This window comes from Papio anubis, chromosome 3, assembly GCF_008728515.1.
Source record: "Papio anubis isolate 15944 chromosome 3, Panubis1.0, whole genome shotgun sequence".
NCBI lineage: Eukaryota > Metazoa > Chordata > Mammalia > Primates > Cercopithecidae > Papio > Papio anubis.
Genome location: NC_044978.1, coordinates 144,502,841 through 144,516,407, shown reverse-complemented (window position 1 = coordinate 144,516,407; position 13,567 = coordinate 144,502,841). Strand labels below are relative to the sequence as shown.

Here is a 13,567-nt window from a genome sequence, read left to right as displayed (position 1 = left end):
AATAAAATTAAAATTTATTAATCTGACTCTCTGAGTTCTCTCTAGCTGATCTGGCTTCCATATTCCTCTTTATTTTCTTCTACTACTCTCTTGCTTGTTCATTATGTTTCAGCCAAAGCACTCTCCTTTTGGTTCTGAGAAAATGGCAAGCTTGTTGTTGTAGGGCCTTTGCTCTAGTTGCTTTCTCTTTCCAAGGTGCCCTTCTTCACATGGCTTAACCTCTTCCGGTCATTCATATCTCAGTTTAAATGTCACCTCTGCATGGAGACATTTTAAAGTCAGTCAACCTAAAGTAGCTACCCAGTAAGTCTTTAATACTACCCTAATTTAATTTTCAGCATAGATAGCACTTACTCCTGACTGATGTTTTCAATCTTTTATTTATTTCCTCATCACCTACATGTTTGCAAGCTCCATGACAACATGAACCTCAGTGCCTTGCTGATAGTAGGGACATAATAAATATTTATAAGTGAGTGAATGCTTAGAGTTCTAACCTGGAGCTAAAGATTTAGGAGTTTTTACGTATACATACATGGTAACTGAAACCATTGGTCTGTTTGAGACAGTGCGGGGAGTGTTTAGAGTAGGAAGAGATCTTCTAGTATAAAATCCCCCACATGGGTGAGGGACAGGTAGAAGAGGAGCATGCAAAGAAGACTTGAGAAGGAGTGGCTGGAGAAAAACCAGACTATCTAGTGTCAGGAGAAGACAGTGTTTGAAGAGTAATAAACATTTCAAGACCATTTTTCCTTTAGTTAGATGTCTTTCACAGGGGAAGATTTTACAGATTCCTTGAGAAACCTGTATATATTTTAATGGTTCCTTGTTTTCATTATTTTTCCTAAGTCTCATCCTCCCTTTGGGTTTACCTGTGCAATTTCTTCTCTTTCTTTTGTGGTGATGGAGAACTGCTGGGGTAAATATTGATTGAGAGTTTGATTTTATGCAATGAAAGAATGCAGAGTGTAATGAGTCCCTAAGTTCCAGAAATAAGCATGTTTATTAGAACATAGTTAAGGGAAAAGAAATAGGGATGAAATAATATAATTAAGTGTAAAATATGTTATAATGCTCGGCAGAGGTGAACATAGACAAAGGGGAAAATATTTAATATGGTTCCACCATTCAGAATCTTTCAAATTGAGATCCATGATTAAGTTTCTTTTTTCTCTGCTGACTGGAATAAAAATGTTAGTTTATTTTCTTATATTAGAAATGTATTGTTTATTGACAGTTTTATTTTGGGCTCAATTTTTCAGTACTTGCTTAGGCCACATTAGACCTTGTTAGCCATCAGATAGAGAGCAAGTAATTGCTTGATTGAAAGGTAATTTGTATATTTAAGGATTTGAGATTGAGTTTTGAATAATTCAAATCACATGATGAAGTCAGGAACAGCTCATTAAGAAGCAGAGACTTGCTAAGGAATCCTTAAGTTTTTAAGGAGCATTCAGATGTGTTAAATTTTGGTAAAATTAGTTTTAATTTTGCTAATGACAGCAGATGTGTGGCAAACAGCCAGCGTTGGGTTTGAGCTTAAAACAAATGTCTAGAGATATTCATGGATAGAATGTTTGGTTACTGATTGAAGTCATAAAGATTCTACTCCAGTGATGCAGTGTGAGTTTATTAAGTTGGTGCTATGTAAAATAAGTATTCATACATGTGTTTAAGCCGTTTACTAGCATTCTTGTTTGTGCTGTATAACACTATATATTTAGTAACATCTAGACAGTTTGTAGTGAGAAGAATATCCAGAAATACACAGCTTAGAGCAACTCATTTTATGTGATTTAGTTGAATAAATTTGAGCATCGTAGAAACTACCGTTGTTTCTGAAATTTTTGACAATAGCTATCAGTTGTTTGGACATTAGGTAAGTTTTGAAAATGTATTATTCTACCTTTTTCCCTTCACTCTTCTCTGCCCTGCTCTCTATTTCCCAAAGCTAAATTGTAAGAAATGGATATATAGATTCTGCAGATAAAGATAGTTTAGAATTTACTTGCTGTGTAGCCAGACAAAAATAAAATAATAATAATTTAACTTTTCAAGGTCAAATGTAGTTAGTAAATAGAAGTGTTTTTAAGCTTATCTTCAGTTTACCAGTATGACATCATAACCTACTTAGGATTTGACAAATACTTAAAGCCTTTTTAGATTTTCTGTACATGCTTTAGGTATCAAAACATACTGTATTTTGGTCAAGTGCAGTGGCTCACACCTGCAGTCTAGCACTTTGGGAGGCCAAGGTGAAGGATTCCTTGAGGTCAGGAGTTTGAGACCAGCCTGGGTAACATGGGGAGACACTGTCTCTACAAAAAATAATTATCCAGGTGTGGTGGCATGTGCTTGTAGTCCCAGCTACTCGGGAGATTGAGACGGGAGGATCACTTGAGCCCAACAGGTTGAGGCTGCAGTGAGCCCTGATTGTGCCACCACACTCCAGCCTAGGCGACACAGCAAGATCCTGTCTCAAAAAAAAGGATAAAATAAGCACACACACAGTATTTAGTCAGTTTCCAAGTGGTTTTCACTGCAAAACAATTGCCAAGAAATATACTAAAAATTATGTGTAAAATATTTTGCTTTTATTTCAAATAGGGCTTTGCTTTTGTTAGTGCTTAATATATTGGCATTTAATTGCTTCACATAAGCTTTGAAAGAGGTAACTCAGTGGATAGGCAGAACTTCTGATCACAGTGGTATTGTGAATACATGCGTTGAGGCACCTGTTCTACTAACCACTCATTTGAATAATAAAGCATAAAAAGAGAAAATTGAAGACATAGTTGGACTAAAAAATGACATGTTATATCAAAGAAATGGAACAGAAGCTTCTGGACTCTGGGTCTGTAACCTGGAAGTGGCAGCTAGGAGTCTGGCTTGTTTGGAGTAATATGCTGCATGTGCTACGTGAATAGCAAGGTACTGGAGTCAGACTCACTATTTGAACTTATCCACCCACCCCCATAGAAGAAGGCTGAAAATAGCTAATTCCAGTTGCTACCCGAGGCTGTGTCTTACAGGAGGCTGTAGGTCTAGGGAGGCAAGGAGAAGACCAATGTACTAGTCCATTCTCATGCTGCTGTGAAGGAATACCTGAGCCTGGGTGATTTATGAAGAAAAGAGGTTTAATTGACTCACAGTTCCACATGACTGGGGAGGCCTCAGGAAATTTAAAATCATGGCAGAAGCACCTCTTCACAGGGTGGCAGGAAAGAGAATGAGTGCAAATGGGAAATGCAAGACACTTAGAAAACCATCAGATCTCAAGAGATTCACTCGCTATCATGAGAACAGCATGGGGGAAACTGCCACATGATTGGATTACCTCCTCCTGGTCCTGCCCTTGACAAGTGGGGATTATGGGGATTATAATTCAAGGTGAGATTTGGATGGGGACACAGAGCCAAACCATATGAACCAGGAACTGAAACCTGCTGTTTCCTGGCTTAGAGACTGGCTTGAGGGGAAGGAATTTCAAACTGGCAATATGAGATCAAACTGGCAATACAAGTTCTGCATAGAGGTATTAGACTGAACTCTGAGCACAAGAATGTGAAGAGGAGAATGAAGGATATACCCTATTCAGGGTAAGATGGTGAACTCTGGAATTTCAAAGTACATGAAGAATCCTAATGCTACGAAAGCCAACAGAATCAACAAATGTGAATTAATTCCAGATGAAGCTAAAATAACAGCTTCAATTGCTTTAAAATAAGTTTAATGTTCTCAAAAGGTTAAATGAAGGACTCATATTCATTAAAAATGACAGGGAGTTTTGAAACACAAACTTGCAGAAATAAAACCAGAGCAAATAATTAGGAAAAGGAGACAATTAAAAATCTTAGAAATGAAAGCGTAGCCACTAAAGTAAAAATGTAGTAAACTAAATAGTCATCGTCAGCAGGAGAGTTAGCAAATTGAAATTCAGTCTGAAGGCACATAGGAAGGCAGAAAGATTTTCCAAAAATTGAAAGCATTTAAGAGCATGCAGCTCTAGCCTACATTTAATAGGTAGAGAAATGGCGAGGAATCAATATATAAAGAGATAATGGATGAGAATGTTTCAGAATTTGAGAAAAACAGGAATTCTCAGATCAAAAATATGTTTTGAGTACCAAGCAGGATAAATAAAAAGAAATCCACCCCAGACACTGTGTAGAGAAACCACAGATTTAAAAACCAAAACACGAAACAACCCAACTTAAAAGCTGACAAAGAGAAAAATCAGAATACTATCAGCCTAATTGTTGTTCTACTGAGGTAGACTTTTTACCTGCAAAAATATGCAGAAAGCAAAGATGGGGGAGTGATTTGGAGTTATATCCAGGAAAGAGTAAGAGGAAAAAATAAATGCTACTGTAGAATTTTATAGTGATCTAAATAATCCTTATAAAGTGAGGGTAAAAATAGGAATGTTATCATACATATGAAGATGAATGCCATTTTAAAAAAAACTTATTTTCTAAAATTTTGGGAGGTACATAGTAGGTGTATATATGGAGTACATGAGATGTTTTGATACAGGCATGCAATGTGAAATAAACACATGATGGAGAATGGGGTATCCATCCCCTCAAGCATTTATCCTTTGATTTATAAACCAATTACATTCTGTAAGTTATTTTAAAATATGCAATTAAGTTATTGCTGACTATAGTCACCCTAATGTGCTATCAAATAGTAGGTCTTATTCTATTTTTTTATCTGTTAACCATTTTCATCTCCCAAAGATTAGAGTCATTTTACTAATCAACCCCTCCACATTAAAAAACAAACAAACAAAAACTCTTAAAAGCATGTACTCCTGCAAGATGCAGAAGAAACCCTGAGTTACAGAAGGGATGAGATATCCAATAGACAATGATGAACAAGAAATGGATAAAATGTCCTGGTAAAACTATTGATAATAAAACAGTAAACTTCCTTTTAATATTAAATGCTAAAACTCTAATCAACCAGGCTCAGTGGCTGAGGACTGGTACTATAACCAGGCTCAGTGACTCAGGCCTGTACTTCCAGCACTTTGAGAAGCTGAGGTGGGAGGATCACTTGAGCCCAGGAGTTTGAGAACAGGCTGGGCAACATAGTGAGACCTCATCTCTACAAAAAATTTAAAAATTAGCTTGGTGTGATAGTGTTCACCTCTTGTCCCAGCTACTAGAGAAGCTAAGGTGGGATCACTTGAGCCCAGGAGTTGGAGATGGCAGTGAGCTATGATCTCGCCACTGCACTACAGCCTGAGTGACATAGCAAGATCCTGATGCTTAAAAAAATAATAATAATAGTATGATGGAAGACATTTAGATCACTATGAAATTCTAGAGAAACATTTATTTTTCCTCTTACTCTTTCCTATGTATTATTCCAAATCACCCCCTACCCACCTTTGCTTTCTGGGCAACAAGAAAAAACTGTGGAGGAATTATATTACTTGACTTCAAATTGTACTACAGGGCTTTAATAATCTAAACAGCATAGGTTTAGGTTACTAAACCTAAATCCTTTGTGCTGTTTTACTGGCATAGAGACAAACACATAAACCAATGGAATGGAACAGAATATGGAGCCCATAAGTGAATCCATAGATATACAGTGAACTCATTTTCGACAGATGTGCCAAAAACATACATTGGGGAAAGGACTGTCTATTCAACAAGTGGTGCTGGGGAAAATTGGATATCCATATGCAGAAGCATGAAACTAGACCCCTTCTCCCACCATACACAAAAATCAAATAAAAATGGATTAAGACTGAAATCTAAGACCTTGAATGATGAAACTACTTAAAGAAAACATTGGGGAAACTCTCCAGGACTTTGGGCTGGGCAAAGATTTCTTGAGTTAGATCCCAGAAGCATAGGCAACCAGAGCAAAAATGGACAAATGGGGTCCATTTTTAAAGGCCTCTGCACAGCAAAGGAAACAGTCAACAAAATGAAGAGACAACCCACAAAATGGGAGAAAATATTTGTAAACTATCAATCTCACCAGAATATATAAGGAGCCTAAATAACTCTAGGGGGAAAAAAATCTAATAATCTAATTAAAATGTGGGTAAAAGATCTCAAGAGACGTTTTCAAAAGAAAATATGCAAGTGGCAAAAAGGTATATGAAAAAGTGCTCAACATCATTGATCATCAGAGAAGTGCAAATCAAAACAATAATGAGATATCATCTCACTCCGCTTCAAAGGGCTTTTATCCAAAAGACAGGCAATAACAAATGCTGGTGAGGAAGTGGAGAAAAGGGAACCCTTGTACATTGTTGATGGGAATGTAAATTAGTACAGCTACTATGAAGAACAATTTGGAGGACCCTCAAAAAACCAAAAATAGAACTATCAGCAATTCCACTACTAGGTATATTCCTAAAAGAAAGGAAATCATACAAAAAAATTAGCTGGATGTGGTGGCACACGCCGGTAGTCCCACCTACTCAGGAGGCTGAGGCAGGAGAATCGCTTGAACCCAGGAGGTGGAGGTTGCGGTGAGCTGAGATCGTGCCACTGCACTCCAGTCTGGCGACAGAGTGAGACTCCCTCTCAAAAAAAAAAAAAATAAATAAATATGGAAATCGGCATATCAGAAGAACTATCTGCATTCCCATGTTTATTGCAGCACTGTTCACAATAGTCAAGATTTGGAAGCAAACTAAGTGTCCATCAGCAAAAGAATGGATAAGGAAAATGTAGTCTATGTATACAATGGAGTATTATTTAGGCATGAAAAAGAATGAAATCCTGTCATTTGCAGCAATACGGATGGAACTGGAGGTTGTTACCTTAAGTGAAATAAGGCAGGCACAGAAAGGAAAAGGGCATGTTCTCACTTATTTGTGGAGCTAAAATTAAAACAAGTAAATTCATGGAGAGAGAGAGTAGAATGATGGTAACTAGGGACTGGGAAGAATAGTGGGAGGTGGAGAGTGAGGATGGTTAATGGGTACAAAACTGCAGTTAGATAGAATGAATAAGATCTAGTATTTCATAGCACAACAGTGTGACTGCAGTCAGCAATAATTTATTGTATATTTAAAAACAACTAAAAGAGTATAATTGGGTTGTTTGTAACACAAAGGATAAATATTTGAGATGATCGATGCCCCATTTACCCTGATGTGATTATTACACTTTGTATGCCTGTTTCAAAATACCTCACGTACTCCATAAATGTATGAATCTACTGTGTACCCATAAAAATTAAAAATAAAAAAATTAAAATATAAAAGCAAATGTAACCAAAAACCCAAAAAATTAATAATGAAAAGGTTTTTTTAAAAGAAAAATAATGTTAAACAATAGAAATATAGTCTTGGAAATTCTAAATAGCAATTGGGAGGACAATATAGAAAACTTTTTCAATCTAAGAGATGGCAGGAAAAGCGAAATAAAAATAAAAGCAAAGAAAACAAGATGGTAAACTGAAAAATGGCAGAAGTACAAATGTACCACAGTTAAGTAGTCAGACTTAGTGGTGTTCCATATCATTTAAATGAACTCATAATCTAAATATGTGGAATTAGTTAATTTCTGTTTCATTCCATGTTTTCAGAGACTTATATTCTGGGTCCCCTACTATCTCATCTGCTCAAGGACTTTGCTTTTGGGATTATCCCGTTAGCCTACTTTATATTTTCTTCATGGTTATTGCGTCATTCCCATCTCTATGTAAAATGCAGTCAACCTTTCCTTGAATCATTCTCTTTTTCAGGTCCTGCTGAAAGTCCAAATACTGCTTCCATTTAATCTCCTATTTTCTCCCCAACTACTGTGTCCGTTCCCATTCTTGTCCAGAAACTGCTGTTTTCAGGAGGTTCCAGTGATCTCCGTGTTGGTAATCCATTATCTACTCCTTTTTTACCCCCTAGAAAAATGCACAAATACCTACACATAAAATTAAATATTGTTCTAAACACAGGCAATACAGGAAAGTGGTTAAGAGTATAGAGTAATCAAAATAACTGTACCTCCATGTTTAAAATACTAGCTGTGTGACTTTGGGAGAATTTACAAAACCTTTCCATGCCCCAGTTTCCTCATAATAAGGAAAACTGGCTCTGTGACTTTGGGGGAAGTTATAATAATCTCTGTGTCTCAGTTTCCTCATAAGATGAAGATAATAGTATTTTCACTCAGAGCAATTTTTGGACAATTAAATGAAATAATTTGTAAAGTGCATAGGACAGTACATGGCACATGTTAAATACTTAGTAAATGTAGCCATTCTTCATAAACTCTGAAATATTATTGAATGAGGATATAAATATAATGGAAAATGTTTTAAGGGTGAGATTTTTACAATGTATTTGATACATACAAAAGGATATTATAATGCATATATAAGTTTAAAAATGTAAAATCAAACCTTGGAATTTACTACTCAAGCTAAGAACTTCACTGTCTTGATCACATCCTCACATCTCCATTTGTCCTATGTATCCATGTGAAAAAAAAGGAAATAGCTTTGTACATTTGTATATAGCCCTGATTGTTTACTTTTGCTTGTTTGTGAACTTCATTGTGATAGCTTATTGTATGTGTTCTTTTGTGATTTACTTCTTTCATTAAATTTAGTTGCTAAGATTTATCCTGTTGATTGATGTGTGTGTCTGGTTCATTAATTTTCTTGGAGATAATTATAGCACATACTGTTCAGGGATGTTGTATAAGTTAAATGAGTTGATACATGCTTAGAGTAGTACTTAGCACACAGTAAAAGCTCAGAGAAAGATGGCCATTATTATGCTGCTGCACCACGGTGGCTGTTATACCATGTTTATCTACTTCTCCACCCTATATTCTACCACCTATCTACCACCACCACCATCTCACCATTCTCTTGCTAATGCATGCAATTTGAACACCACGACTTCTGTCCTTGTGCCCTCGTGCAAGAGTTCCTTGAAGCCAAATATATTGACCTAGAAGAATTGCTGGGTCATAATTTATGCTTGTGTTCAACTGTAGTAGATAATGCCTACTTGTTTACCAAGGTATTGTGCCCGTTTATATTTCCACCAGCAGTGTATGCGTTTTCATTGTGCCATACCCTTGCCAATATTAGGTATTGTCATATTTTCCTTTTTCTTGATCTGATGGTTATAAAATAGCATCTTGTGATTTCATTTGGACTGTATTAATGATGAGGCAGACATTTTTTCAAATGTTTATTGGTTATTTGTATATCCTTTTCTCTGCAAGATTGTCCTTCCTATTTTTTTCTAATGGATTGTCATTTTCTTGATCTAGAGGACTTATTTAAATATTCTTGATTACTTTTGTTGATTCTATTTGTTGGAAATATCTTCTCTCAGTTTGAGGCCTTTCTTTTTTCTCTGTTTTTTATGGGATTATTTGATAAACAGTTTTTCTGAGTTTTAACTTGGCAGAAATTTATCCAGTTTTTCTTGTGTTGTTTATATCTTGTTTAAGAAATCTTTCTGTACCATAAAAGTTTTCTATATTGTCTACTATGGGGCATGTAAATACCTTAACATTTAAATAATTAATTAATCTACCTGTAATTGTTTTTTCTTTATGGTGGGAGGTAGATTGAAATTTTTCTTATTTAATGTGTTTTTTTGTAGGTGTAGGGTTGTAGAGTTGTCCCAGTCCCACTTGATAATCCTTCTTTATTCATCGAATGATATCTCTGTACAGTTTTAAATGGAAGAACTGCGCATTCTTTTGTTCCTTAATTTAAAAATGCATTTAAACGTTCACCATTAAAGACAATGTTTGTTGTAGGTTTGTTTTACCCTTTAAAGAAATTCCTTTTTGTCCTAATTTTCTAAAAGCGTTTGAGATTTGCATGGATGTTGAATTGTATTAAATGCTTTTTCTTTAGCTTCTGAAATGTTTGTACAGTTTCTCTTCTTTAATCTGTTAATGAGATAAATAGCTTTTGTAATGTTTAACTACTCTTACATTAAGATGAATCCAACATGGTCTATGATACATTGTCGTTTTGATGCATTGTTATATTACGTTGGCTAATATTAATTAAGTTTATAGATTTGTGTGAAAGCAGTTGTTCAGTGTAAACTTGTTTTAATAAACTTTACAGCAGAAGATATAGGCGCAGAACTCAAAGCTCCACTTAAGCAAGAACCTCTCCAAGTAAGAGGTAAATATATTTTATCCTATTTTTTATTATAAAAATGTTTTGAATTAAATATATAACATTGGTTTATGTAGAGCTCTTTATAGTTATATTATTCTAAGAGTATAGTTTATTTTTGCTTTTATTTAAATAGATTGACCATAAGGATTTATTCTCTTACATATTAAAGTAATTTTCCATTAAATTTATTTTGCATTTTTGTCACAAATTTTTTCAAAAGCCCAAAGAAAGGAATAATGGCAAATAAGAATCATCAATTGCATTATCATTTTTAGAAGAGTAATGCAGTTAAAGAACAAGAGGCCCACACCTTTCAGCTACTGCTTATTCAAATCCAGGTAGAGTTTGGCCGTTCTTGTCTGACTTTCTTTTCTGGGAGAAATTGAAGGAATTCCCGTTTGTAGCTCTTTTCTGTATAACAGGCTATGGTTCTCATCTCCAAAGCAGCTGTTTCATGGAGGCAGCAACTCTGTCATTAATAGCACTGTGGCTTTGGCATCAGACAAAACTGGACTAAATTTGTGGCTCCATTTCTTACCAACTGGCTGACCTTGGGCAATTTACTTGACTTCTCTGAGGCTTAGTTTTCTCCCCTATAACGTGGTGCTTGAAAATGAGACTTCTTTTCTAGGGTAACTTTGATTAACACATGGTAGACAGTCAATTAACTAATGTTGTTATAGCAGCCATGATTATCATTATCATCCTTATCTTCATCATTAATAACCTGGGCCAGGATTTTTTAGCTATTTGGAAGACATTTAAAATAAAAAACTTTTTTTAAATGTAAAAGGCAGTTTAGAGACCTGAAACTCATGCAAAAAAAAAAAAAAAATCTGTATTTTCTTTATGTATTTTTTTCAGATAAGGTTTTGATTTTTTAATTGAACTTTATTTTTGAAATATTCTTATTACACAATGTTTGTGCATTTAATGTAAGTATGTATTATTTTAGGAGTCTTTTTACCCACTGTAGTGATAGGTAATCTTAGGCTGAATTTGCTCTTTCAACTTGGAAGTAGAACAGAAAATTGTGAAATAATAAATGTGAGAATAGAACATGAAGTGAATAGGTGACAATTTGAAATAGAACACATGAGTTTGTTATTTTGCTCTTGCACTTAAGGTATTTGCTTATTTATCTCTATCATATGACCAAAAGTCTCACCTTATAATGATTTATTAACATAGACCAATGTTCTGTAATTTTTAACTCACAGACTATAATTGATGCCAAACTGGTATTGGTGTTGGTGTCACTGGCCTTTTTATGAGCAGTTTGATACTTGACAATAGAAAACAATTTATTAGAAGGCAATATTTAACCTATAATCTGTAATGAATTTTTTTGTAATTTTTAACTGATGAAATTATTCCATCCTTTTCTTTAGTTGTATTACATTATGTGAAATGATCTAGTGGCTTTAAACTTTTATGACTGCAACCCACGTAAGAAACACTAATTAGCAACTAGTATACATATAAATTAGTATATGTAAATGAAACAAAGGTTTTCACAAAAAAATACTTATATGTAATAGTCTTTAATTACTTTATAGTTCTGCTTTGTATGAAATGCTAATTTCACCTCACAATTTGAAAAGCACTCAACTACTCTGTAATTTTTTTTTTTTTTTTTTTTTTGGTCAGAGTCTGACTTTGTAGCCCAGGCTGGAGTACAGTGGCATGATCTGGCTCACTGCCACCTCTGCCTTCCAGGTTCAAGTGATTCTCATGCCTCAGCCTCCTGAGAAGCTGGGATTACAGGCACCTACCACCACACCTGGCCAATTTTTGTATTTTTTTAGTAGAGAGAGGGTTTCACCATGTTGGCCAGGCTGGTCTCAAACTCCTGACCTCAAGTGATCCACCCGCCTCAGCCTCCCAATATTCTGTAATTTTTTATCAAAACTTCGTTATTTAGACCCTAAGCAATTTAAATTATACTAATATTATTTAGACAGACCAGTAATACCTATTCAAGGTGTTCATTAGGCAGGGGTTGACATTTTGGCATCGGTTATAGATGATCTATAGAGACAAAAGCTAGATGGCTACAAATGCAATTTCATCCTATTCTGCACTTGGATAATTTTTTTCTCTGATGTCATTTGGTGAAAAAGATCAGTTTTCTGTGAAATTAATTCGTGAAGCCTCTTAAATATCAGCCTATATTCATCTTCACACGTGATTTTCAATGTGCATATTTATTATGTTTTCCTGTTTTTTGTTTAGTTAAAGCAGTCCTTAAGAAAAGGGAGTATGGATCAAAGTACACTCAGAATAATTTCATCACTGGAGTCAGAGCAATAAATGAGTTCTGCCTCAAATCCAGGTAATTTAAAAAAAAAATGTAGCCGTGTGCCATATCTAAATAATCTAAATAACTTTTCCTTTATTAGAGTGTGTTACCTGCTACCATCCATATATGGAACATTTGCTACTGGCTCCTTAAAATGGAGAAATATTTTTATTCAGTCAAAAATGTTAAAAATTGTTAGCAAACTAAACTGAATCCTGCCCCAACATTACCAATTCTAGTCTTTCTTAGTTTCTTAAACCCACAATGGTAAATTCTTCAAAACCTCTCCATCACATAAGAATCTTAGGAGTTAAATTTTAAGTCATTGATATGTGACAGAATTCTCAGTAAGATTATTTGCATATTTGTATGTTTGACTCTTTTGGTTTTTTGGCCAGCAGAGTTGAATACTTAATTTAGAGTTAAATTTATATTCATGCTCCCAACTGTGGTTTCTGTTGAGTATAAGTTATTTTTACTATTTTCCAATATCTGTTATTATTAATTTCTCATATTTATATTTATTGAAATTATGTTAGTCGCAAATTTAAACTTTTCTCCCTCCTTTGTGTGCCAGTTAGAGAAATCAGATGATCTTTTTTTCAGTCTTCCTCATTGTCACAGCCACTTTGGTATATATCAAGAAATAGGTATTCCTATAATTTTTAACTTCTATAACTATTACATCAACAACCAATTATAATATTGATTTAGTTCTCACAAAAATTTTGTGAATTAAGTGGATTAGGCATTGCTGTCTCCACTTTAGTAGGCCAGGATGAACATAATATAAGATGTTAGTGATTGACCCAGCTCATTTAAGTGAGTCAGTGACCGGGAGAACTAGAATATGTATCTTTTGAAAGCTGATCCATACATTTTTACTAACATGTGATGGCTATTGATGTTTTTTAAATCTAGGTTTAATTTCTAGAACTTGATAACATTATATAGTCACAGACTTTTTATTTATAGGTTATTTCATTGCTTTTACAAAATTTCTATAGGAAGATCCGTGATTAAATACAGAATGACTATTTAGCAGTGACTTGATGAATATATAAGCCTTTCAGAATTTAAGAGAAAGGAAAATAAATAACATGTAATTGACATATACTCTTTATGACTTCA

At 34.6% G+C, this 13,567-nt stretch overlaps 1 protein-coding gene across 2 annotated transcripts in view; it reads left to right on the top strand.

Annotated features, from left to right (window-relative positions):
• SLC30A9 (solute carrier family 30 member 9) overlaps window positions 1-13,567 on the top strand; it is a 107,566-nt gene that overhangs the window by 20,478 nt on the left and 73,521 nt on the right. For both annotated transcript variants that reach the window (XM_017958663.3, XM_003898625.5), the window contains exons 3-4: window positions 10,078-10,137; window positions 12,370-12,469. In XM_017958663.3, coding sequence (XP_017814152.1) covers window positions 10,078-10,137; window positions 12,370-12,469 — 160 coding nt within the window. The remainder of the gene's footprint in view (window positions 1-10,077; window positions 10,138-12,369; window positions 12,470-13,567) is intronic.